This window comes from Dromaius novaehollandiae, chromosome 1 (genome assembly GCF_036370855.1).
Source record: "Dromaius novaehollandiae isolate bDroNov1 chromosome 1, bDroNov1.hap1, whole genome shotgun sequence".
NCBI lineage: Eukaryota > Metazoa > Chordata > Aves > Casuariiformes > Dromaiidae > Dromaius > Dromaius novaehollandiae.
Genome location: NC_088098.1, coordinates 185,627,396 through 185,652,522, shown reverse-complemented (window position 1 = coordinate 185,652,522; position 25,127 = coordinate 185,627,396). Strand labels below are relative to the sequence as shown.

Genomic DNA, 25,127 nt, shown 5'->3' with positions numbered 1-25,127 from the left:
GGCCCTATGATGCCTATTTTCAGCAATGAGCATACACATTCCCAGTCTCTCAAGGGAAAGTGGATGTGATGTCTACAGGCATGTAGGACAACTTCCCTTCAGAGAACAATAGATAAGGTTAAGCATTTGTTTTTCATTCTATAAAGGTAAGTCTCCTTACATGGGTACGCTTGATGATTAGAGATAGAAAAGAAATTCTGAGAGACATGACAGTCACATCCTACAGGAAAACAAAAAGCATAAATGCAAATCTCCTTGTAGCCACCAACTAAAGCAATTAATTATCAGCCAAAATGTATGTCATACTGATTTCTGGGGCCCATCTCTGTATGACTGAGAGTAGACAACAGATTTCTACATCAAACTTCTTTCAGTATTAATAACAGCTTTAGCAGCATCTTTTCCAATTTTTACTAGTCCAATGGTCAGAGAAGCAGAACGGGAACCCCAACTGTGCTAATGATCCCTACTGCGCTAATAAATTTTCATCTTGGTTCTCTGGAGCTCTACTTCCCTTATCTGTATAAACCAGCTTTGAAAAACTCTTTAAAATCCTTGGTTAATAATGTCAAATAAGTGGCACACACAAATATTAGTTATTTGTAGAAGAAACCTTATGTAAACAGTTTGTGATTAAATAAAAAAAGGTTTTAGTAAAGTTCACTATCCTTCTAAATACAAACCCTTTCATTTTAATAGGAGAATTTGCCATTAAAAAGACGTTAAAGGGAGGGAGTGGATGACACAGCCTGAAACAATTATTTTCATACAGAGTCAAAAGTAAAGCCATACATAACATTCTCTACATACTTTGCACAAAAAAGACTGTATCTACCTTTCCACATCCACAGAAACCTCAGAAAATCAGCACTGTATATTACTTAAAGGTGTGAGCATGCATTTCATTATGCATTTCTCCAAAGAAAGAGAAGGGTGGTAAGATGGGCATGAATTCATTATTTTATTGTAAATGAAGCATAGCACAGATTTAACAGGTGGAATAATTTTCAGAGAGCCAAGTTTGAATTCTGGTTAGGTGAAAGATGGAAAAAACCTGGTTGCATCTTTGACAGAAAACTAGCAATACTATAACACGTGACCATCCTTTCAAGTACTTTGGCACAAAGGTGTCAAAACTAAAGAGTTCAAAACGTGTGCATAAAAGGCCCAAAACTAAACTTTCAGGACAACTTACGTTCATAAAGCTATCTGAAAAATATGTTTTTTCACATCATATCATATTTTGTTGCAGCTAATGCAAGATTATCTCATTTTTTAAAAGCACAGTACAAATTTTTAAATTTAAAGAGCTGACGTAAGTAGTAATTGTTAAACTTATCCAACAATGAGAGCAAGTTTTATCATTATAGGTATGAAGTTTGAGAAAGTTTTTTTCTTGTTCCAAACTTAGTTTTACAATGAATTAAAATACACAAAACTCTCTGAAATATCCCAGTAGCTACCTGGAAGAAATTCTATACAGGGAAAATCTGTAGGATACCTTCCAAGCCACAACAAGCCACATGTGTTAAAGGTTAAGAACTTCCAAACTCTTCAAAAGAAACATTTTCCATGAGTAGAACTTCTGTTGGATAAGCAACATAGTGAGGTATTGCTAGACTTCAAAGATCGTAGAGGAAAGAACCATATTATGAAATTTCCTGAAAACTTAGCCACTTTTTCATCAACTTTTACAAAGCCTCACCAACACTGCAGTGTCACTGAGGTGACTTCAGTTTTGTTTTCATTCTGATTGAAGTTACTGTAATTTAGATCAAAACAGTAAGTCTCAAGAGTCTTACCTCAATTTTTCATTACATTCTGCCACACTTAAGGGGAAAAAACAAAACTGACAAAATAAAGTCTGAATTTTTATGCGTGTGTAATTTCCTCCAAACCAGTCTATTAAGAGTTATACATTCCTGATACTAGAAACTATTGAGTATTCTCAGTTTACTGCTGATGCAGGAAACTTTGCAGAAATTCTCTCATCTTAAAGTGAAAGGATTTGCAACAGCAGCATATCATGTATCATTCACAAAAGGAAGATCAAAAGTGTATGCATTAGTTACATCATGAGCTAGATAATCTGTCCCTATTTAATTGATATCAAATAGCAAAAAATTTGATTTCATCAAAATATGATTTTGAAGACAGAAGTCTAGCCAGAGTTTGAGCAAGGAAAGAGTCCTCCCTCCGCCCCAGCTACAGCCGTAAAACTACAGGATCGCCTCTCCCTATGCTCTCCTCATCCTCTTTGCCATTTCTAGGACTTCAGCAAATAAGGTTCAAACCATTTTCAAGGAGAAGAGTTGGGCAAGAAAAGCTGATAAAAATCCTTAAAACAGCTTTCAAGAGTTCTTCATCTACAATACATTATCATGATTAGGCCCCTATCTGCCTGGCCAAGAAACCATTCATCCCAGGTTTGCCCCACAGATTTTGTCAAAATCTAATACTGTTAAACAATTAATATAAACCATCCTTAATATTAACATCTTCCAGATTAGAAATCTCCCTGACTTGCACTGCCAGTGTCAAAAGACTTCAAATATGTCTGAAGTCTAACAAGTCTTACAAAAAAATTTCTATGTAAGTCCTTTTTAAAAAACCCTTCTGCAAAACAGAGATGAAATTCCACAATTCTTGGCACAGACTTTAGCTTAACTCTCACTGCTCATTAAAAGCTGTCAAGAGATGTGGAAACCATTTCTGGAAAAAAACTACATTTCTATGGAGTGCTATGGAGACATTAGAACGGCAAGTACCACCTAGCCCTATCAAACCTGTTGCAGTTCTGCCTACTACTATATTGCATGCTTAGGAACAAGCTTGTCAATGCTAAGCAGTGTCGGCATTTACTTCAGCAAAGTAAGAGTCCAGTTTTCAATGAGCTTACTTGTAAAAGAAGGTTAATTAAAAAAAAAAAAAAGAATCAGGATGAGCCCTCTGTCTCCAGCTTCTACAGCACACTCCATAATTCACTGCCCATCCTTACCTTGAGGAAAATAAGATCACATTGCTGTACAATTCTAAGACGCCCTTAAATAAAGTCAGGCATAGGAGAGTGGAGAAAGGCTATTACTGGGGGGTGGAAGAAGAGGTCTCTGGTTCCAGGTGGAGGTGTTCTCCATTTGCCAGTTGCTACACACTGAGCTAAGATCCACAAGCAACGCAGAAATACAACTACAGGCGTTCAATTCTTCAAGTCAAGATATTGATCTACTTCAGTGATGTGGGGGAAAGGAGAGGTTTGTCAAATCCTTATCCCTACTGCTTTTCATCTGTACTTTTGACCACAGAAGGAAAGGTGAGCCCAGGGGGTCCAATTAAAATGGACGACTATTTTTCCTGGTGTAGATATGAAAGATAATGGAAGGAAATCCATCACACGTGACTTAAGAGGTTGTGAATCAGTGATGATTCCACTTAGCCTGTTAGGAGGTTGTGAATCAGTGATGATTCCACTTAGCCTGTTAGGAAGCACAAAGCTTGCACTGAAGGAGAGGCTGCAGACAGACTATAGCTCACAAAAGCACTGATGACTCATCTGCACATCTCAATGGTCCCACAGAGGACAAATTAACAGGGCAGCTTGAGACATGTTCCTCATTTCCCAGGTACCACATTATACATCTTGACACCAATTCAGGTCACTGGTCAGAAAAGCACAGCCTGCCTGAGCCATCCTTAATTGGCTGCCTGCAGAGATCATGCCCCATATGTATTGAGCAGGTTGAGTGCTAAACTAAACTGTTTCGATTCAGCGTTGCCACACAAAGCACAACCCATCTTTGGCTAAATGTCTGGGCAACCTTACAAACAGCACTGTTTTGGAAGGTTTCGGCTCTGCTGACAAACAGATGGGACAACTCTAGCACCAGCCGCCTGTTAGCATGGGATCTACCCTCTGCAGCTTCCATACAGCAATCCCTGGCCAAGCTACATATAGCAATTTAAAACATGCATAAATGCTTCCAGAGAGCGTTACAGAGAGGGGACAGTAAAAGTCTGTCTCGCTGTAGGCTCTACCCAAGACAAGCCTTTAGAAATTTCAGGGTATTACCCTTTGTGAGGGTGTTTTACTTGCACTGATTCAGCATTTGTCTGAGCAACAGGGATAACAGGTTGATGAATACACTGCTGCAGATAGTAACTTGGTTGAAGTGCTGGTCTTCTGGGCATGCAGACAAGTTGGTACCTACCTAAGGCCAGAGACTGTGCCTAGTTAAACCTTGATCTTGTCACCTTGGGTTTTTTTTCGAGGAACTCTTACTATTTTAGCAAAACAATGCACTGCATGATGCTGAGTTTCCCATTTAAGTTATAAATTTGTTTAGTGCCCATTCAGAACAGGAACTTATAACACCTACAACTGGAACATTGTGGTGGATTTCTTGGACAGGTTTCTATTTTTAAGTTTTTGCATGTAGGGATTTTTTCTTTTCCTGAAAGAAAAGCACTTAACATCCATGGAAAGAAGTTTATGTGACCTAACACCAAAGGATACCATAACACACAACAGCTAAATACATCATATCAAACACAGCTATCTGTATCAGCTACATGCTACTGTAACAGTCACACAATGTAAAGCACTACCTTATAACTTTAGGATTTCAAACTACATGAAAGACTTTAGGAAAAATGGCATATCTGTATCGAAGTATTGCCTATATCTGGAGACTACCGCACTGTGGCTAGAACAGTGACTTGCACTCTAAATGTAAATGTTTGCGATTTATACAATACCCTATTTCCTATCTTACGTGCTAAAAGCAGTTGCAAACACATTATCAAGAACTCATTACCACTGGGTTCCCAGAAAAAGTAATGTAATGAATCCCCAAAGATATAGTCTCTATTACATATAATGGATGCACTTAAGTGATTCCTGAAAAAGACCAGCAAGCTCAAATAACAGCCTCAGACTTTTAGGTAACACTTCTCCCTGCAAAACTTAGTTCTTATCAAACAGACCTCAGAAGAAGAAAGTTTCACACTCTTTGAGGCACACAGAAAGACAAAAGAAAGTGCTTTTTAAAAAAAGCTATATAGCTAAAATCAGGCAGAGGTTTGTCATGGATGAAAAAAACTACCGAGAAAGCCTGTTTTGACACACAAACACCAATGCCATATAGGTCCAATGCTGCAATTCATTAAGCTGTCTTTTCTTCCTCACGCTAACTATTCAAGTGTAGTACTACAGTAAATCACCTCAATGAACTTTTAGCTGATATACTCAAAATTATTTCCCACAGCTTGATAAACTGACACAATGATCCTTTTTTCTACCTGAAACTGTGACTTTTTGAAGATAACATTATAACACTGATGTCAGTAAGATACCAAAAGAGCTTTTCCTGCTGCTTCTGCCATAAGTTATCATGCTATCATTCTATATCAAGTGCAAGAAAAGGAAATTTCTGATATCACAGATATTCTTGGCTGCAAGTACAATTCAGCATTTAAGAAATTCAGGCCAGAGGACAGCGCATATTAGTTTATTGCATGTTTGCACAGTGTAAGCCAAGCTACAAGCACATAACAAGTGCAGGGAAAGGAGAAAAGTTGGTTGTTGTTTTGTCAAAGAAAATGGTCAACAGCAGAAAAGTAGCACAAAGGAAATACCTTAAGATCTCGCCTTTCCAGATGTAAAAGCTCAGAGCCTCGGATGTCATGGCTGATGAAGATTTCTTTGTACTCTCCCAAACTGAGCAGATCCAGCCAAGCAGCAACTTCATCTGTGCCCCATTTTTGAACTACCAAAGTTAAGAGCAAAACCCCCTTAATTTCTACATGCTCAAATGCATTACAAGCAAAGGTTAGGCCAAAGAGAGTGGAAAACAGAGTAGAATTGCCGTGCTAGCAAAGGGAAAGGTTAGAGGTGTCATTTCCACAAAAAACTGACAATTTCCTTTTACATGCAGGTTATAGGTTAGCAATTAACAAGAGAAAGTATCTAAACAAAGTTTGGGTTCTTTGCTTTGCAGCCATGCTTTCAGCTTTACTCCAGTTTCTTCAATAAAGCCTTTAAAACCTCGTGTCCCACAAATTCACATTAAACCATCTTAGGATCAGTGACGCAAAGGCTAAAGTTGTTCTTCTTTATACCATTAATTTATTAGTGGTCATCCAGAGGAAAGAGAAGCCTTCAAAAACTAATTAACATGTAAAATTAATATATAAACCATACCTCAGATATAGCAATGGCAGCAAGCAAGTCCATTTTTAATTGAAATTTTCTAGTATTCTTAATTAATGCAACAAGTATTCTTTAAGCTACTGTGCTACATAGGCTATTAATAAGCTCTCTGTAAAACATTGTTCTCTAAGGTTAGTTGCCCACATTAGTCTGAGTAAGACCACACTTATTGAAAGACAATAGAGTTATGCTATCAATTGCTACAATTTTGCTACTCCATTCAATGCTGGTTAGATTCACAATGAAGTGAAATCTGAAGTCTAGTCTGGAATCTAATCAACAGCTGCAAGATTTTGCAGATTTTGATCTATTGCCCATTAAAAAGACCAAGATGTGGAAATAGTTTTAGGACCATCTGACCACTGATTAACTCTCGGATGTAATTTTAAGGAAGTACGTTCACAGATAGCAGTGGGAAGAGAGGAGAGTGGAGTTTGTTCAAGTTCTACTAATTAAGAGATCAGTATTGACTATTGTGGCTTTTCATTTGATCTGTCTAACTAACCCTAAAACTCATCTGAAATTTAAGGATAGCTGGTTAATTAAACCAGTGTGATAAAAGCTATTGCACGGCTTCTCAAACTAATCTGAAAAACACGAGCTGGAGCTTCACAGGGAAACAATGTGTTTTCATATGGCTTGCATTGCTCTGAGTTAATTAAATTTAACCACCAGACAAGACCCAGGTCCTGTTTCCTGATGAAACAGTAATTATATGAACCTTTGCAGTATTTCTTTGGTTCACCTGGAAGTCTTGGGGTCCTACTGAATCACGCTTTCTAAATGCACTGAAAGAAATGTTCCTCCTAATGAAGACGTCAGTTCAGTTGCCTTTCACTTTGACTGGGTCAGGACTTTACTCGTAGGTAGAGTACATTATTTCAGCTCTTACAAACACATAAAATCACATTTTCCCCAAATGCTATTTTTCTTGCAATGTCAAAACACATACCAGGCTGAGGGCTGGTCTTATGCTTCTGGACTTTATCTTTTTTAAACTTTGGCACTATGCGAAACACTGTACTTCTGTTGTTTCTCTTAGCATAATCCAGAGGGGGATCCTACATAAAAGGACAGACATAGTTACCTTTAATTAACCGAAAGCAACAAGGTTAAATTCCGTACTTGAGAAGGTAATCCATAGTTAATCTCAAAGACTAAGACCAAATTTTTCTTTTGTAAAGAAGTATGTCAGGATTCAGGTCTATATTTGTTTCTTTTATTAAATAACCATTAAACACCTTTAAATTCAGAAAAGGAAATAAAACTGAAAAAGCTCTAAGCTTAAAAGCTTGCTCACAGCAGACAGAAGGATCCGGCACCATTATCAAAATTGCCTGTCCAGATTATGAGAGATTCTAACTTACTTCCACCTATTAAAAGAAAATTAAGTTCAATTAGAAACAGGAAGTACTAATCAGACTCACCTCATCATCATTTGGTTGAAAAACATAATAAAGCCAAGGAATCTCAGCAAGTTTTCTCAACTCTATTTCCACACTGTGCAAAGCATCAGACAATAGCTCTTCATGGGGAGCTTCCAACTGCTGTTTATAAGGAGGTCAGAGAAATAATATTAGTAGTATTGTTAACCTATAACATCTAACCTAGAGGCATTGTTACCACAGAAATAGATGACTACTTTGCAGTGAACATATACAAGTAGTGAAAAGAAACAATCTTACCAAACTAAATCTTCCTTCAAAGATGCACCAAACCACTCTGACAATACATTTACTATAGTCCCAACCACAAAGGCATGACTGATACAGCTGAGACTTTGGGTGCAGACTGGTTGGACCTAGCTGTCAACCACTGTCATCATTCACACTCCTGACTCTTCATGTACCAAAAGTTATCTGATAACATTGCTACTGGAACACAACATTAGAAATGGGAACTTCCAGCATAAAAAGACATAAAAACTCACTAGAAGCACAACAGCCTGGAAAATCCTTGCATGAAAAGCAGTGTAAAGAACGTGGATAGATGGTAGTATGACAAAGCCCAAGCTATCATTTGCAAATTTCTTCATATGACGGATAACTCTTTTCCGGTCAAGGAAGAAGACAGATCTTGTGCCTTACCTAAGATGCTGCATTCTCAAAGGCCTTTCAGTGATACAGTGTCTGCGCTACCCCTTCTGAACAGGTGAGACATGGAGTGGTAGCAACCACTGCCAGGGGGAACAATGAGGACAAGGTCTGGAAGAGGGACAAGTACGGCAGCCCCAGAGGGCGAGAGCCCTCAGGGAAGGGCAAAGAAGAAAAGAAAGTGGTGGTAATGCCAAAAAACTTGGGCTTTGCTGATCTCTCTGATTTTGGCTCTATCAACATTTTGAGAAACTCATGGTGGTGCCAGTTTTCCTTAAAGCCCTGATCTGAAAACTGTTCTGCAGCTGCAGTGAGAGTCGAATCTGTGAAGAAGGGGACGGGCAGGCAGCTGATCCACAGGAAAGCAGTTTGGGACTTATCTGGGGCTGCTGAAACAGCATTTTGAGGCAAACAGCTGAATCTCAGAACGAGTTGCGTGGAACCACTAATAAAGCAATATGACCACCCATTTCTCTCTTTGAGGTAAAAGTAGTCCCAAAGCAGTACAGAATATCCTTTCAAAAGGATCTAATGAAGTTATCTCCTAACAGATACATTTCTAAAACGGAGTTGTAAGAGAATCTTTGATCTTTTGTGCTGGACAAAGATTTTGATACTGTTGGGTTCTGGTCATAAAGCTTCAATAGTTTGTATATAGTAACCTTTTTCCGAGGAGAGACTATCTTTAGTAAGATATTATTGTTTAGTATAGTAATATTGGAAATATAAGCTCCCTCTTGCTACAGCATTCATTTCTCTTCTAAAGCTCCAAAAATTTAGGGAGGAAATTCAATGCTCATAGCAGACTTTTCCAATTTGAAGAGTTTGGTTAATTCTGAGCACAGGGGAAGAACCACTTGTCTTTGAAGAAGTTATAACTTCTCTTGTGTTTTCATTTTTTAAAATTATTTCTGAAGTTTTCTATTTTTATATAAATGAATGAAGCAAAAAGTTCTCTTTTGCAACAAGCACTTATCTAAGTGCTTGCTTCTCAGAGGAAAACATTTTGCTTGGGGACAAAAAAAAAACAAACAAAAAAACAACGAACTCTCATCTCATGGTGAGAAAGTGTACACATAGGTGATATTGCTCCTGAAAATAAAAACGAAATAGTAGTGAAATTCTGGTAAAGGAGGAGTTAGCAATTTAGGGTAAATTGTCCTCCTAGAACATCTGGGAAAAGCTTCCTATTTCCAAGATGAAAATTAACACTATGAATGAAGCACTGAAAATAAAGGGGTTTTTTTCAGTTCTTTCTCACTTCTCCCTTAATACATTGAAATTTGAGCTCTGTTTCAGAGTGAAAATGCTTTTAAAAAAGCAAAAATTGAAATGGTGCACTTGGAAAATGTCTAGACAAAACAAAATAACATTTCTCTATTTTCAAAACTGTATTCCAGCCATCTGGGATATTCCACAGATGAGCTTCATTGTCCCATCTAATCATGTCACTAAAAATGGCATTTACAGCTACATCACCACTTGATGTCACCTAGCTGTTGTATTAACTTTGTTAATTATATCTTACAGGAGACTGCAGAAATCATGGTCTCCCTGTATATGTATTTAGATTTATTTCATCTGCTTCAGAAGCCAAAATGGAGAGATGGAAACTCAGAGTTGGTAAACGGCAACCAAGTAGCATATGCAATGAAGGCATCAACTTACAGCTGTCAGGAGCTTTGATTACAGAAGAGAAGGGTGAGAGAGAATTGAAAAGGCAAAAAAGAGAGGAAGATATTAAAAATGAATGTTTTTCTTTGTCAGAGGAGAAAAATAATTTGGAGAACAGTGTATGATGGCAGCAGCTGATAGATCAAGGAACACTTTACATTTCATCTGTCTCTATTTTCATAGACTGAGGGACCAACATACAGGTAGTTTCATAATTTTATAAAATACATGCCCATAAGGCTACCAGGGTGCCTTGTTATTGTGACACAGTTCTAAACAAGCATAATGTCAAATGAGTGTAATGGACATCTCTGGAAGATATCTAGATATCTTCTAACAGCTTTGTTATTAAAAAACGAGTTTGATGTAGACTCATGAAGAAATTTGCAGACTATAATGAGAAACAGAACAACAATAGGTAAGAATCAGAAATACACAAATAAATCAAATTAGGCTTTGGAGCCTGATCAAGGACCAATTCAACATGCAGTGAGATCACAACTAGCTGTAGAAAAGGTATTGTTTCAGTGAGGTTTTCATAATAACATTATGTTCTAGACTGCCTTGGTAAGTCATACTTGTCCTTTCCTTCACCAGCTCAAACCTTTTCTTCTAATTCCTCTTCCCAAGCTATCTTAAAATTAAAACAAATTTCTCTGTTTTGATTCCCCAGTAAGTCTGAAATGAGAGATTAGCAATAGCAATCTGAAAAAAAAAAACCCAGCAGATATTTTTCCTTTTTCTTGGACAAAATCATCTAATGAATAGCTTTCCTTTTTAAAACTCCATGAAATGTATCATATGAGCCTAGCCTTTGACTACCTTTAGAGCTTAAGTGGTCATAAGCCTTCAGACCATACTAACTTTTGGTTACTTTGGGATAGACTTGTGCCATCTGTCACTGGTGTAAAAAGGTACCTGAACCAGCACCATAAGTTTCATACTCTAACTCACCCAAATGAAAACATTCCTATTGATATCGATTTGTAATTATAACATTCAAATCAACAGAATTTAATAATAAGTTTGCTTCTGAATCCAAAGAAAATGTAACTGTTCCTACTGGGGATCTTTTTAATATCAGAACTGGACCAGCATAGAAAACCTGACATCTTTCTTCTCTTCATGATGTCACATGTAGGAATTTTCTGATTATACATCCGAAGTTCAACAGAGTTTCACCATTTTAGACACAGAAACACTAGCAAAGGGAAAAGATGCAAAGACTTCAAGTGCCGTAAGATGTAGGAGCACTTACTGATTAATGGTTATAAGATACCTCATGCCAGGTATTAGGACAAGGCTGAGGTTTCCTTGCCCAAATTAGAATGTATGAGTCTAAATGACTCTCTTTATTAAACCAGTCACGTCAGGTTCTCTTTAAAATCTGAAGATAGGTAGTGGAACATCAAAGGTTCCCTTAAATGCTAAACCTCCAGAAGATATTTGTCTTTAAGACAGGCCTCCAGGACAGGTCTGGGTGAATCACCCTCTGCAGGCTTACTTATTTCTCTCTATGGGCCATTAAAAAGAAGAGTCCAGGCAATGAGTTCTCAGATATCTGAAATGAGGCGAGATGCTTGCCAACCAAGGACAACAATTCATAACTCATTCCAATTCAAGCTACAAATGCAGTGTAATATCCTTCAATTGGCTGTACAGAGCTGCACTAACATGTCATAAATTCTGTGTTGATCTTTTAAATCAGTGCAGTGTGCAAAGAACAAATCAATTCTAGTATCAATGAAGGACTAAAAACATGTATTTTGTCACCTTACCAAAGGAATTCTTCCTAATAGCAGAGATTCAGTTTCATTATGCAGGGCCTTCACGTTGACAGCTATCTCCATGGCAGTGTTTCTGGTAAGACTCTGGGGAGTAAGAAGGATAACAATCATTTGAAGGAATGCATGTCAGACTAGCACAAGTACTCTGGGCTTATACTGCACAGCTGAAGCACCCTCTCCTAGGAGAAATATGTCAATTTAGCTCTATATTGACAAGCCAATCCACTCAAACAAAAGACAGCCACCACAAAGCACAATTCACAAGTTAAATTTAGTGTTCTTAGATAAACCTAGAACTGACTGTGCATGAGAGTATCTCACCTACTTATCTGGGGACATAACACCCCCTTTTAGTCTTCTGCAGCACTAAGACTGGAAAAAGAAAATGGACAATTTATTTATTGCCTTTTCCTCAACTTCTTTTAATATGACCTGATATGACCCTAAAGACCATGTGACCAGGCACCTGTGAGATGAACCCATGATATTTATGGTTGGCAAAGGCCAGCAGAAATGCTGTAGGCCTCATTTAACAAGACTGTTGATCTGAATTGTTCACATTATCCCTAGCAGAAGTGAAATGCTAGATGTATTTTAAGAAGAAAGGGTTTGCTAGTATACTTACCATAGTGATGAATGACTAGGTAAATTTAGGTTAAATAAAACTATACAGACAGACTCTACCTGATTTATCATCTTTGGGTCCAGCCTCTGAAAACACCCAGACTGTCTAGTGTAAAGAGAGAAACCATCAAACTCAGTTTTCCTCTGCTTTACATTTCTCTGGGTAGCACTACAGCCCAACATCTAAGCACGAAAGGAGGTGAAAATTTGTTATGAACGCATCCACATTGATTGATTGACCTGTTATTTTTGTGTGTGTGTGTGTGTGTGTGTGTGTGTGTGTGTGTGTGTGTGTGTGTGATGTATATACATACATATACATATTGTAATATATACGATATATATGCAGTTACATCATTTGTCCAGCTTTGTCATGCCTCCACTCTGTGTCTGGGGATATGTCTACATGATCTTCTTCAAGTACATATGGGCTTATTTTACCTACTGTATTTGCTCTTTGCTGATATGAGTTTGGTTTACTCATGCTCAGAGCTACATTAGTACACCCCACTTGATTTAATAAGCACTAGTGCATCACTTTAGGATGAGCATCCCAGGCTGTGGTACTTCCACTGCAAACAGAGCAAGTTCTTGGTTGCTTCCAAGAGACAAAAGACATACTTTTATCATGCCCCTGATCCAAACTCTGCATCTCCCTTTCAGCTGTGTGCTCCCCCCTTAACAAAAAACAGAAACTTTGCATTTTCACTATGGTTAATGTCCCATTCTAACCTCCAGCCATCACAATAGGCAACATCATCTGGGGAGGACACAGAGTGAATGCAGAAATGGCATCTTCTGCCTTCTCAGATGTCATACAGTCTAAGGTCAGGAGAAGACTCTTGTGCCTCTTCAGTATAAAGGCAGTTCTCCTAACTCCTATTCCTAGTATTATTAATAAATTTCAGAATCATGGAGCATGATCTCTGCCATATTCATCAGCTACAGGGTGTTTCCATAACCATGTGAAGAGCTGAGGCTTCCTGCTGCTACACAGAGCAGCACCTTCAGAATAGGAAGTAATTTTCCCTTTACCTCCACCTTCGATTCAGTGGCAATAGAGGGGAAAAGATACAGCATCCATTCATCCATTAGGCAACTTGAGTTAGATTTGAGCACGTGTATGAATATTTGGGAGTCTCGGTTACCAAAAACTTCAAGAACTATCATCCTATTTGGTATAATAGGGGGACAGCGAGTACAGAATAGTTCCTGTGTCACAACCTTAGGCAAACAGATGGTACAGTTTATTTACTTGTAAGGAAATCTCTATTATTCCCTTACCTCAGGAAACCTTGGGTTGGCTTTATTTAATGCATGAGAACATGCATTGACAGCATGAGCAAGCTCCTGTTCCAAGAGGCCATGTACTTTTGCTGCTTCACAGATTCTACAAAAGTATGAAAAAGAGAAAAATATTTCTTACTGTATTTACAGAGCAATTCTTAAAGTACATGATATCATGAGATGAGAAAATATACAAAGATGTGTTTCACAAAACACTTTAATGAGTCCTAACTATAGTCCTTTATAACAAAAGTTCAAATACAAGAATCTCTTTTAGCAACAGAGCACCTCATATAAATGATATTCATAATAGAGAAGATTTATTATTGTTATGAAATACTGAGGCATATTTATTTCTCTTAAAGCAAAATTGCCATGCAAAAATTATACCAAAAATATGGGGCTATTAATTCATATAAACATTAAAGGAAAACCCTACTGTATTAAGATAGCTTATGTGAAGTTATTTAAGAAAAATTACACCTGTTACACAAAACATATCACGAAAAGTTCAAGAACTCCTTTAGATTCAACATTAAAATTGGCTGCAATAGTTTGAGATTATAAGAGGTCCAAATATAAATGGACCTTTAGAACAGTAAAGTATTTAAGGTGTCTTGGCTAAACCTCATTTTGGGTAAACTATAACCTAAATCATTCTTCCTTGCCTACTTAAGTCACCACCACAGTATAAAGACTATATATAGTTCTTCAATTCCTTTCTTATACTGTCAGTGCTACTACACAGGCACTCCAGGAATTAATTTTGAGGCTTAAGATCATTCATCATGATGAGGAACTGAACAGAAGCTTTATAAAATGTTTTGATTTTAAAAGATCTTTTCTAAAAAAGTAGGTTTTTCCTGTGGAAAATTAAAGTCTCTTGACTTTATCTTAGAATTTATCTTGAAGATAAGCAAGGTTGTGGGATCAGTTTTGTAGCAGCAGCTCACTACCATCTCAACAAATGAAAATTACTGAGGTGTCCAGGGCTACAGAGATGTTAGGATTTTGAATGTTAGTAATGAAATAGAAAGCTGCAAAAACAATGAACAACTGGATGAATGCATAAAGCTACAAAGAGTTTATCGGGCATTTTGAGCACCCTGAATATTGGTGTTGTAACTACCTCTGCAATATTTTAAGAAAACTTTAAGGGTCAGTAAAAAGTGCTCATCATTTTTTTCAACACGAATTATGAGTCTCTAGGGAGAAATAAAAAAGGAAGAGGAATGGTGGAACAGAAAAGTCAAGAGAAGAAAAGATTTGGCAGGTCAAATCTGGAACAGGAGAATATTTCAAATACTCAGGAAAAAAAAAAACAAAAAACAAGCAGCATCAAACACCTGAGATTCATCTGTCACAATGAGACATCAGCAATGCAGATGTCTATACCTGACCTAGTCATCAAGATTCCCTTTATAACCAATGGAGAGAAATAGATAATTCTATGGCACAGGAACCTTTTGTAAAGGGTGCATCTAAAACAGATCAAATGCACAGGGGCTATAGAAATATCTCAAAATATCTAGAAATAGGACTATCTGGGGAGTCTGGCATTACTAGGTCAGATGGATACATCCACAGTGTTGACTTTTAAAGTTGACCTCTAAGGTCTTTTTTTTTTTTAATGTATTTTTGCTTTTCTATAAAATGAGACATTTCAAACAAAAATCTCTCTGAAAAAAAAATTTCTGTTTTTCTGTTTCCATTACTCCTTCAAAAAGTCAGTTTTTACTAGAAAAAAATTCTGAATAGCTACATACATAAAAAAGTTGAGCCTTAAAAATCCAAAATCCAAAAGACTTGTAAGAGTGGAACATTAATCAGAAGACGGGGAAAATATACCCTTTTAAGGCTATATATGCATTTCTAAGAATAATTCAGTCTTTGTGCATAGATCGCCAACCCAAACTTATTAATTTTACTGTACCTGGTAATAAGTTCTTCTGCAGCTTGCGAGCACAGCTGGATCTGTGCAACTTCCTCTTCGGTAGCCAACTCAACAGCTTGTTGAGGATACAAGGGAGATCGAATGACAGGTTTGCAGGAATCATACTTCTGTTTGTCTTCCCAAGACTTCAGGGTGTTTTCAAAAGCCTAGTCAAAAAGAATTACACATTCAGATCACAACACTTTCAGTATTTACTTACATATATATATAAAAATATATAAAAACATATGTGTGTGTATGTATATACATACATATGCATATAAGAGCATATGGAATTGCACATGATCTTACATATATAATACAAGCTCTATACATAATGAAATGGCATTTCTTTTTTTAAAACTTAATATAGAGAATAGGTCACTTCTGAAAGCTGTCTCTCTCTCTCCCTTATCCTCTATAAATATTTTTTCAAAACTGTATGAACACAGAGACAATACTATAGACATATTTTGCGAGGATAGGAGTTCCAAATCTGAAAGTACTACAAGGTTCAAACCTAAAAAACAGGGTAGAGAAAAGCAACAAATTTAATAAACAAGTAGTTCAAATGCTATTAATTCCAGAGTAAATTCAACAGCCAGCTAGTGGACAGAGAACTAAGGGACAGTTAAGCCTTTTAGGCCATGGTCCTAGAGAAGCATGACCTCTCCAGTGGCTGTGTGACAAGATTCTCCTCGTGTCTTTTCTTTTTGAGACTGACGTCACAGGGAAGAGGGAGGACTAGTAGGACAGAGACAGGGGAGAGAAATCTGCAAATAGATATTCTGAGAAATGGAAATTTCATAACTTTGCCACTTCTGCAACTCTGCTAAAACCTCCCATATGTGACTGTGTATACACAGAGCGCCTCAAAGAAAAACCGTATCAAATTTTGACTGTTCTTCGTCTTAGTATATTAATAAGAATATAGGAAAAGCATTAACCAAACCGATAAAAGTTAACAAAGGTCTGAGTCATTTATATTAATGAATAATTCTCTGCTAGGCTTATTATATAATTATAAATAATTATATAAGTTATATGAAGTTATAAAACTTATTTTATAAGCTCTGTTTTTTCATGTTACAATTGAACCAAATCACTACAGAAAGCAACATTAATAAAGGTATCTCATAACACACTTGCTGCAACATACTCTGTCTCGTGTTAGCATCTGAGCTCTGTTTTTATGTATAATTTTAATAACACCAGGGGGCTGGATCCATGCCTCTCCATCGACTTGCACTGGAACCCCTTCATCGCCAAGTATGGTGATCTTTACTGACCGACACTGGAAAAGGACAAACATGTTATTTTACAGAGCAATAAATATTAATGAAACTGACAGTCCACCTGAAATATGTTGATTACTAGGAGCTGTGGCTTCCCTCCAGGTTTGTCTCAAGGATGAAGCACTTTTATAGTTCATTCATCACGCAAGACAATTTGTTAGCTGCTAAAATTAAAACAATGTCAACGCTTTATTAATGCATAGGGCAGTGGTCATCCAGAGTACCACTATTCTCCAGCATCCCCAACTGCTGCCAACTATGTCACGTGCTTTCAAACAAGAAACAAACCTGAGCTATCCTGTGGTGCTGCAGTTTGATGACTCTTGAAACTGCCATCTGCATGCTGCCAAATACTGCAACAACTTCTAAGATTTTATCATCAAATGATGGGGCCCCAAATATCTGAAAGAAGAAAGAAATCCATTTTTGATGGTAAACCTATTGCTTAGCTTGTATGTTAAATGAAACGAATTCAATCTTCTTTTCTGTACCTTCAACTCCAGTTTCACTTTCAACACTTTAATACTCTAATTACTGTAGAATAATTATACTGTCTCTCAAAAGTCATGAGTGTGATACTGCAGATTGCAGATAAATGTTATCTTAAAAGGCCAATAATAATAGCATTTCAAATATCTGAATGACCAGGTATAATATCCTTAGATGACATATTTCAGCATGAAGACTAGGATATGTTTTTCAACACAAGATGAAAGGGCTATTCAAACCTACACTTCAAAGCACTTAATATGTTAGAGGTTCTTAAAGTTAAGAAAAGTAATGTTGCTTTTCTCTTCTTAGAAAGGCTTCTCTTCCTATGTTCTAATTCTCTGGAAACCAACATCAGAATCCGCAGTCTGCATTATTAAATGCTGCTTTAATACTGAAGAGAATCTTGCTTGTGCTGCATCAAATTTTCTGCTGTAAACATGAAAATTGCTTTTGTACAGAACAAATGTCCTGATCCAGCCAAGACTTCGGATTTCTGTGAGCTCACGCAAAGCACACGACATGCCATTGCCACCTGGTGTCCTGCAGGGGAATTTAGCCATGTCCTGGGTAAGTCTTAGGCTGCCGTTGACAGGTCCAAGGGCCCAGCAGGAAATACTGTAAGCCCTAAGGTCACTTGAAGCTGGACCATTTCATCCTGATATGGAAAAGGGAGCAATGAAGGAGAAAAATCAGCAGGAAGAGCCACTCCAGTAGGAGTTTAAAGAGTAGCGGTGCTCAGACTACCTCAAGGGACATCACGGGCTGAGTCCATGAAAGGAGTCCAAAAGCTGCAACTACTCAGGACCTGTCCAGGAATGCCCTGAGAGAGGATTTCCTGGGGGTGAAGAATAAGAAGGTGCAGGGAAACATGGAGAGGATGGGGAAGAGGGTGAGGATCTTTGGTCCTCGCTGCCCCTCAAGCCAGCAGGAGCCCTCAAGGCCAGTGTGGCGAGTGGTGGCTTTGGCCACAAAACCGAGGAGGGGCTGGTTCTCAGGGAAGGGACTGCACAGCACAGTTGCCATAGATTAGTACCATGTCCAGGTGGCTCTGGTTCCCATAGCGTCCCAAGTTTGCACAGATAAGTCTTTGACAGATCAATGCCAAAGAACAAAAGCGCGATTTAACTTGGTCTAGAGTGTTTTGAAGCAAAATTCTCTCTCTCTCTCTCTCTCTCTCTCTCTCTCTCTATTTGTTTATCAGACATGATAGTCTTGGAAAAAGCAAAGATAGTGATTCTGTTATTCCCAGGTAAAAAGGTACGAATAGCTCTTGATCCAGTTTATGTATTTTAAAGCTCTACAGCTTTTTTCTCCAAACAGTATTTTAGTAAGTCAAACTGACATCTACGTGGCCAGTTCAGCCAGGGTTAAGAAAAAGTGGTTGCAAAAGCTCATTTATTTTGTGTTTCCATTTTAGCAAGAGGAAGGGCAAAACACAACCCAGTCTTCTGTGTCTCTCCACAGGTAAAACATCTTTGCTGAAAAACAACTGTATTTTTTTTTTTTAATAAAGACAAACAAATCTGTAAGTATCAACATTCGAGAAATAATTCCCTCCTTCCCTAGTGCATTTCATTACAGGTCATGTTTCCAGCCTGTCTTCTTGAGACCAGAAAAGCATGCTCAAGCAAGCCCAGCTCAACTCAGTCAGTGTGGGGCTAACCTGCTTGGCTCACCAATAATATCTCAGAAATAGTTGCAGGCAGCAACTTTCTTCTGTCTAGATAAGCAGAATCCGCAGCATTTCAGACTGCCATCATCTCTGATGATCAGTCACTCAAGATTGCACTAAAGCAGTGAGTTATGCACCTAACTTTGTCCAGAACAAACACGTCACTTTGTTGGCACATCTGATCACCAGAAGAGTAAGAGTACCAGTAGAACTGCTCCAAGAAATATGCATTTGCTGTATACCACTATGACAGCTAGGATGGATCTTCTCTCTCTCTGTCTCTGAGGGGGCCCAGGAAGAAGAATAAACACCTGAATAGAAGCTGGGCAGACACGAGAGACGCATTCAACTATGGATGCGAACATGGAGAATATCAAAACGTTAGCTATCTCTAGCCAAACATAAACATAGCTGCTACGCTTTGACATATAATAAAAATAAGAAAAGGACATCGAAACTTGTTTAAATTTTTGTGTGTGGTGCATGTATATATACATATAAGCATACATATATATAAATAGATATATCTGTATCTACGTAAATACACAGAGGATAATCAGTCACAAGAAAACAAAAGCGTTTTGCTGAGAAAAATCCTGGATACATTAGAATCACAACCTAATTTGAAGTAGAGTTCTGAGTGATAGTTAATTTAAAAAAATTTTAAAAAAAGGAAAGCTATATTTTGATTCAGACCTCACAGTTGTTTAAACTCAAACAGTAAGAGTGCTGAGTAAGAGTTGTTAGCCATACTATATACTAGTACTACTAAAATTAAATGAGAACAGCAGCACATGGAATTTATTGCTGGTTCTTCTTATAAGGTTACTTTTCTTTAGTGCTACTCACATCATCTTCTTTGGTTCCACCCCAGAAGTTAGTCCCACCAGCGTAGCTGGGAATGTTTAGCACAGCTATACCCTGAAGACTTGGAAGGGGGATGTACTGTCCGTCACACTGTAATGCATAAAAGCTCATTCAGTCCATAAGATACGTAGTGCGATAAAAGTAATCAACCATTTTTAATATATGAAGCTTCAACGGAGCCAGCAGGGGAGGACAGAGTCATTAACAGGTTGGCACAAGCTCATTCCACCCACACTGTGAGGCAGCTCTGATACAAACCTCTTCTTCTCAAGCTCAGCACCAATTTTTATATAGTTGAAAAAGCACTAGTACCTAGAGCAGAAGTGTTATATATCTCTTCAGAGAAACATTTTCACATTCCTTATTGTGAAATTTCTCATGCGCTATCTATCAAGGACTAGGAATCTTTTTGCAATGAGAAAAGCTATATCACTGAGTTTAAATAGATGACCCCGGCTGTGGCTGGAAGTTGTTGATTTTCCAAGCAAGAGGTAGGTCCTATGACCTCTTGCCATTCAGTCCCTCTTTGGTCCTCCAAAAAACATAAGCAACTTCAAGTGCTACTCAACATGATCACACACAGCCATGCATACAAACATACTGTATATACATACACCTATGTCACCATACATAACATGCAAAACCCATACACAATCAATCTCACACTACTTATGACCAGAGTAAATTTACTGACTTCAGAGAAATCACTCTTGCCTTAAAGCTGTGTAAGTGACTGCAGAGCACAGCCCACTAGTTCTCAAAGCCTTGACCTGGAGGTTAGAAGTGCTGAGACATGCCAAGAGCCCTAGGCAGCTACTATATGTTAGTTTTCTCATCTGCTAACCAGGAATGCTTTCGGCAAGTCCTGCAGCAGTGCCACAAACATGTATTTGAAGCAAGCAGGGAATATAGAGTCATAAGTCCCGGACGCTAGCATTACTTTGTGATAGCGAACTTACAAGTCAGGTAAAATTTCATTTAAAGAATATTGCTAGATTACCAAAAGTTACAAGTCCCACAGAAGTGCCTTATAATTACACAAATGAACTAGAAATCCTTGGGAAATAATGAGGAAATTTTTGGTAATTTATCAGGAGGAGAAAGAGTTGCAAAATATTTTCAGAAATCTGCTCAGTACTCTGGTTTTTTGATCTTAGCAATTTAACATTTTAATCAAAATCTGACAGCATCCACAAACGTACCGTGAGATTAACAGATGCTGCACAGCCATTTGTATTATAGAGCTTTGTCCCTAATTCCTGACATTAATATCATTAATTTTCCAGGGCTGTGCACCTAAGGTTTTAGCATAAGGCAGATATTATGCAAGGCAGTACTAAATATGAGATCTCTGCTTGCTGGTGTACTTCCAGAAATATTCAAAAATAATTATGGAAAGGTCAGATTTGAATGCCTTACTGAAGCTTATTTAAATCTTATTCAACAGATCCTTAAATTAGAAATCTATCTGCACCATACATAATGTTCTTTCCTGTGATTACATTCACTAACTACTGCGTAATTCCTTGATAATTACTCAGTCCTCAGATAAGAGCAGTCTGCCTCTATCATACAAAACCATCCTAAAGCTCAGTGAAGAGAGTTGCAATAAATTAAAATTATTCTCTCAACTTAAAAAGTATCACCATATAAACATCATGAACTTCCATATGAAATATCTAACATAAAAAAAAAGGAATATTCTGTCAAACCCCAGCCTAGATATTCTTCAGGTGAAAACAACTGTAATCATCCCACGACCTTTTTCTACATTTGGTAACCATTTATATCTCCTTTACGTTCCTAGTATTGTGAGAAAGACTTAAATTTGGTTTTAGAACTTAAAATTAACCATGTTTAGATAATTTACACTGCATTTCTTGTTACTGCAATACTACCTTGCTTCCCCTGTGTGCCTATCTGAAATACATATTTGAGAAAGTCCCTACAGAAGTAGCTGGGCTTCTTGTGAATGCACATTCAGAACCTGTCCTTCTCTGTCAGGAATTTTTCCTCTAAGACCTTCTGTGTCCTTTCTCTATATGTATAATCAAGTTGTCAGATGGTTTAAACTGAACCTGAAGGATTAGGACACTTTATCTCTTTCCTTCTGTTCAGTATATGTATGTTTCTGTTACTGTCCTTAAAACCTGGTCTCGCCCTTTAGTGTAGCGAACATTAAGAAACATACCCTTGCTGTATTAATTATAAAAGATTTAAAAATAAATAAATAAGTAACAAGTAACATAAATATTCCAAAATACTGGGTTTAAAGCATTGACATTTTCCACCAAGGAATCACCTAGGGAATTATCTCTTATAAAGCACTTTGTTTTGTTATTTTTGTTACAATGTGTATTTGAGGGAAGAATTTTATTGGCTTGGGCTGACACAAGAACACTAAAAGGTTTCAAAAGGAACCCCAAATTCTGGACCATATGTTGCAGAAGCAAAAAAACTCATTAAGCTTATAAATAAAAACTACCTCAAGTTGAACTTTTTGTTCTAGGTTCTTGTAAGTCCTCTGCAGTAGCTCTTTTGTGCCAAGAACTCCATACCACATCATGTTTTTCGTCCGACTTCTGAAAACAGGTAAAAAAAGAGATTTACATACTGAAATACACAGATTATGTCTTGTATTTTAGGGTGAGGAAAAAATTAAGGACTTCAAATAAAGAGATAGGAAAAATAAAGTTATGAATATGTCTTGGCTCTGCCCCTGAGAATCCTATTACCTGCACTTTTCAGGATGCTCTTCTCGCTTGTTATTAAATTCAAGTGAAATTTTTGCATCTAATCCAATTCCAAAGTAGTTGTTCATGACACATTTTTCTGAATATCCTTCCCTGTTAGAAGAAAAGCGGTCATTATGTGTGCATTTGTACAGTACCTGGACATACATAGCTTTGACCAAGATTGTGGCTGGTCTCAGAACATCAACAAAAGATGGCATGAGATGTTTCCTCTGAATCTCCCCATGGAAACACAATGGCAGCTGAAGAGAGGACTGCCTGCCAGATCCTTCACAAGTGGGAGTTCCTCCCCACCAGATGGAAAAGCAGCAGCAGCACATTCACCTCCTAGCACTATCTCAATCAAACCCAAAATATTGAGTTCTAACACCAGGATATGGGAAAAGAGCTGCCCCAGGCACTGCTCTGAGACAGCAGCACCAAACCGGGACGAGCACACATGCTGCAGTTAGGCACGCTGGGGCTGGATGAATGGCCAACACTGTCTGTACATCAACGCTTTGCTCTAGGGGATCCACAGAGGGCAGCGGCCTGCCACCCCGTTACCATCCATAACTCTCTGCCAACGCTACGCCAGGTTCTGGGAAGCAGAGGCATTTGAGGAAACAAAATTTGCTCCCCCCCCACCTCACTGCACCACTCATTCAGGGGATGTCCTTGTTCCTCCTCCACTGTCTGCTGGGGAGTGCTCAAACCCTGCTTCAATGCCTGGCTGTTCAGTCCAGCACTTCAAGCAGGAAAACCTGGCTTTCAAGCACTGCCCTCCCCTCCTCCTTTTCTCAGAGCCGTTAGGCAAGGGGGAAGCGAGCAAATTATTTCTGCTGCTGCAACACTGCTCTGCGCTACATATAACTAAGGGTCTATTCTAAAATGGCACAATGCAATCTGTTTTCAGACCTTGAGGTGTACTGCCTAAGAAAGCTGTGAGTTCATCTTAGTCATTCAAATGATAACAAAATAGAATTTCATGACGAAAAAGAGATTAAGAAAAGCTAAAGAAATTCAAGGAAAGCAAACTAAAAAAACCCACAGTAGATATGGAAAAAAAAAATTCTTACAGGGAATCTGGATCCGGGTCAATAAATGGTGTAGCACCAAATGGATCGATATTTGCTAGTAACATTTTGCTAATAATTGAACTTCCTGCAATAGAAGCAGCTAATCCAGCCCTTAAACCTGATAAGAAATAGAAAGAAATAACATTTTTCATTTGATAAACAGAGAAACATAGATTCTTGTAATATAAGCTACCTAATTCTGAGAGACAACAGCATTCATCAAATCCATACATTGAGTGATTGTGTTTCCACCTCAACTTTTGCCTATATTGCTTATCTTTTCAGGTCTCTGGCTCTCTTGTACAGAAAGCAAGATAAAGTGAAGTGTGGTGACTAACTATTCAGGTACCACACTGAAAAAAGAAAGAAAAGAAAAGAAAGTTCAGGATTTCAGGCCAGCAGTGACTGGCTGCCACAGAAATCAAATGGATTACCTAACTTCCAAAAAGATTATTATAGCTTTTTTACTTAGTCCCAACTTTCTCTCCAAACATTCATGATTTTCAATTAGTCTAATATAGGCGAAGGCCACTATCATAAATCAACACTCATGTGGATGGTTCTGCAACTATCAACTATCCTTCAGTTAAATATTTAGCTTGATAAGTATAAGCTGAGTAGGAAGTTCTTTTCTCACTCGGCATGTGCAGAAGCCACCACTTGATGCTTTCAGTAGAAAGGAGGAAGGGACAGAAACCGAGCTAAGACTAGGAAAAAGCAGAGAAAACAAGCATGGAACAAGAGAGGAATGGAAAAACAATACTGAAATAAAGTAAGCAGGTAGGTAGGCCTGGTCCAAGGGAGACTGAAAAACAAATGTTTCAGTTATACTTTTCTGGAGAGTTATGTACGGACACCTCTTATTCAGAGGGTTGATTCTGACATGAGCCTGTCCCCCAGCCTCTTAACAGGCTCCATTTATTCAGATGAATGATAGAACATTTAGAATTTTGTTTTTCCTTCTCTAGAATCAACTGCAACACTTCTGCTACATATCTGGTGGTGTGCCAAACAATCAGGAACATTTTACATTATTTGCCATTCCTAATACATGATAAAACACAAAGATGTGTACATCAGTTCACCTATATTGAGAAAGTTCTATGGCATTTCCATGCAAAGCCTGGGGCTTGAAGTAAAAAGTGTTATTTGACACGAAGCAGGGGAAGAGGAGGCAATATTAAAATTGTGAAAGGAAGAGCAGATTTCAAAATCACGATTACCTGGGCAGATAATCCTCGTGTTAAGCACAGGGAGGTTTTCTTTGCTGGCAGCCAAAGCTGGAGCAGAGAAGGAGCCTGTCTGAGAATGGATACCTCGACTTGCACGCCGATCTGGAGATCTTGGTGCAGTTTTAACTGTGCAGAAGAAGTAATGATAAGAGCAC

At 37.9% G+C, this 25,127-nt stretch overlaps 1 protein-coding gene across 3 annotated transcripts in view; it reads right to left on the bottom strand.

The window, feature by feature from the left end:
• DGKH (diacylglycerol kinase eta) overlaps window positions 1-25,127 on the bottom strand; it is a 168,982-nt gene that overhangs the window by 12,310 nt on the left and 131,545 nt on the right. For 2 of the 3 annotated variants that reach the window (XM_064504818.1, XM_064504819.1), the window contains exons 17-28: window positions 24,964-25,098; window positions 23,741-23,858; window positions 22,665-22,775; window positions 22,415-22,511; window positions 19,912-20,019; window positions 17,187-17,300; window positions 16,763-16,897; window positions 15,604-15,770; window positions 13,668-13,773; window positions 11,751-11,843; window positions 7,633-7,752; window positions 7,158-7,266 (exon numbers count right to left, since the gene is read on the bottom strand). In XM_064504818.1, the coding sequence (XP_064360888.1) occupies window positions 7,158-7,266; window positions 7,633-7,752; window positions 11,751-11,843; window positions 13,668-13,773; window positions 15,604-15,770; window positions 16,763-16,897; window positions 17,187-17,300; window positions 19,912-20,019; window positions 22,415-22,511; window positions 22,665-22,775; window positions 23,741-23,858; window positions 24,964-25,098 (1,413 nt within the window). Of the gene's footprint in view, window positions 1-5,631; window positions 5,763-7,157; window positions 7,267-7,632; window positions 7,753-11,750; window positions 11,844-13,667; window positions 13,774-15,603; window positions 15,771-16,762; window positions 16,898-17,186; window positions 17,301-19,911; window positions 20,020-22,414; window positions 22,512-22,664; window positions 22,776-23,740; window positions 23,859-24,963; window positions 25,099-25,127 lie in introns of all 3 variants that reach the window. The other variant, XM_064504820.1, reaches the window with a different exon arrangement.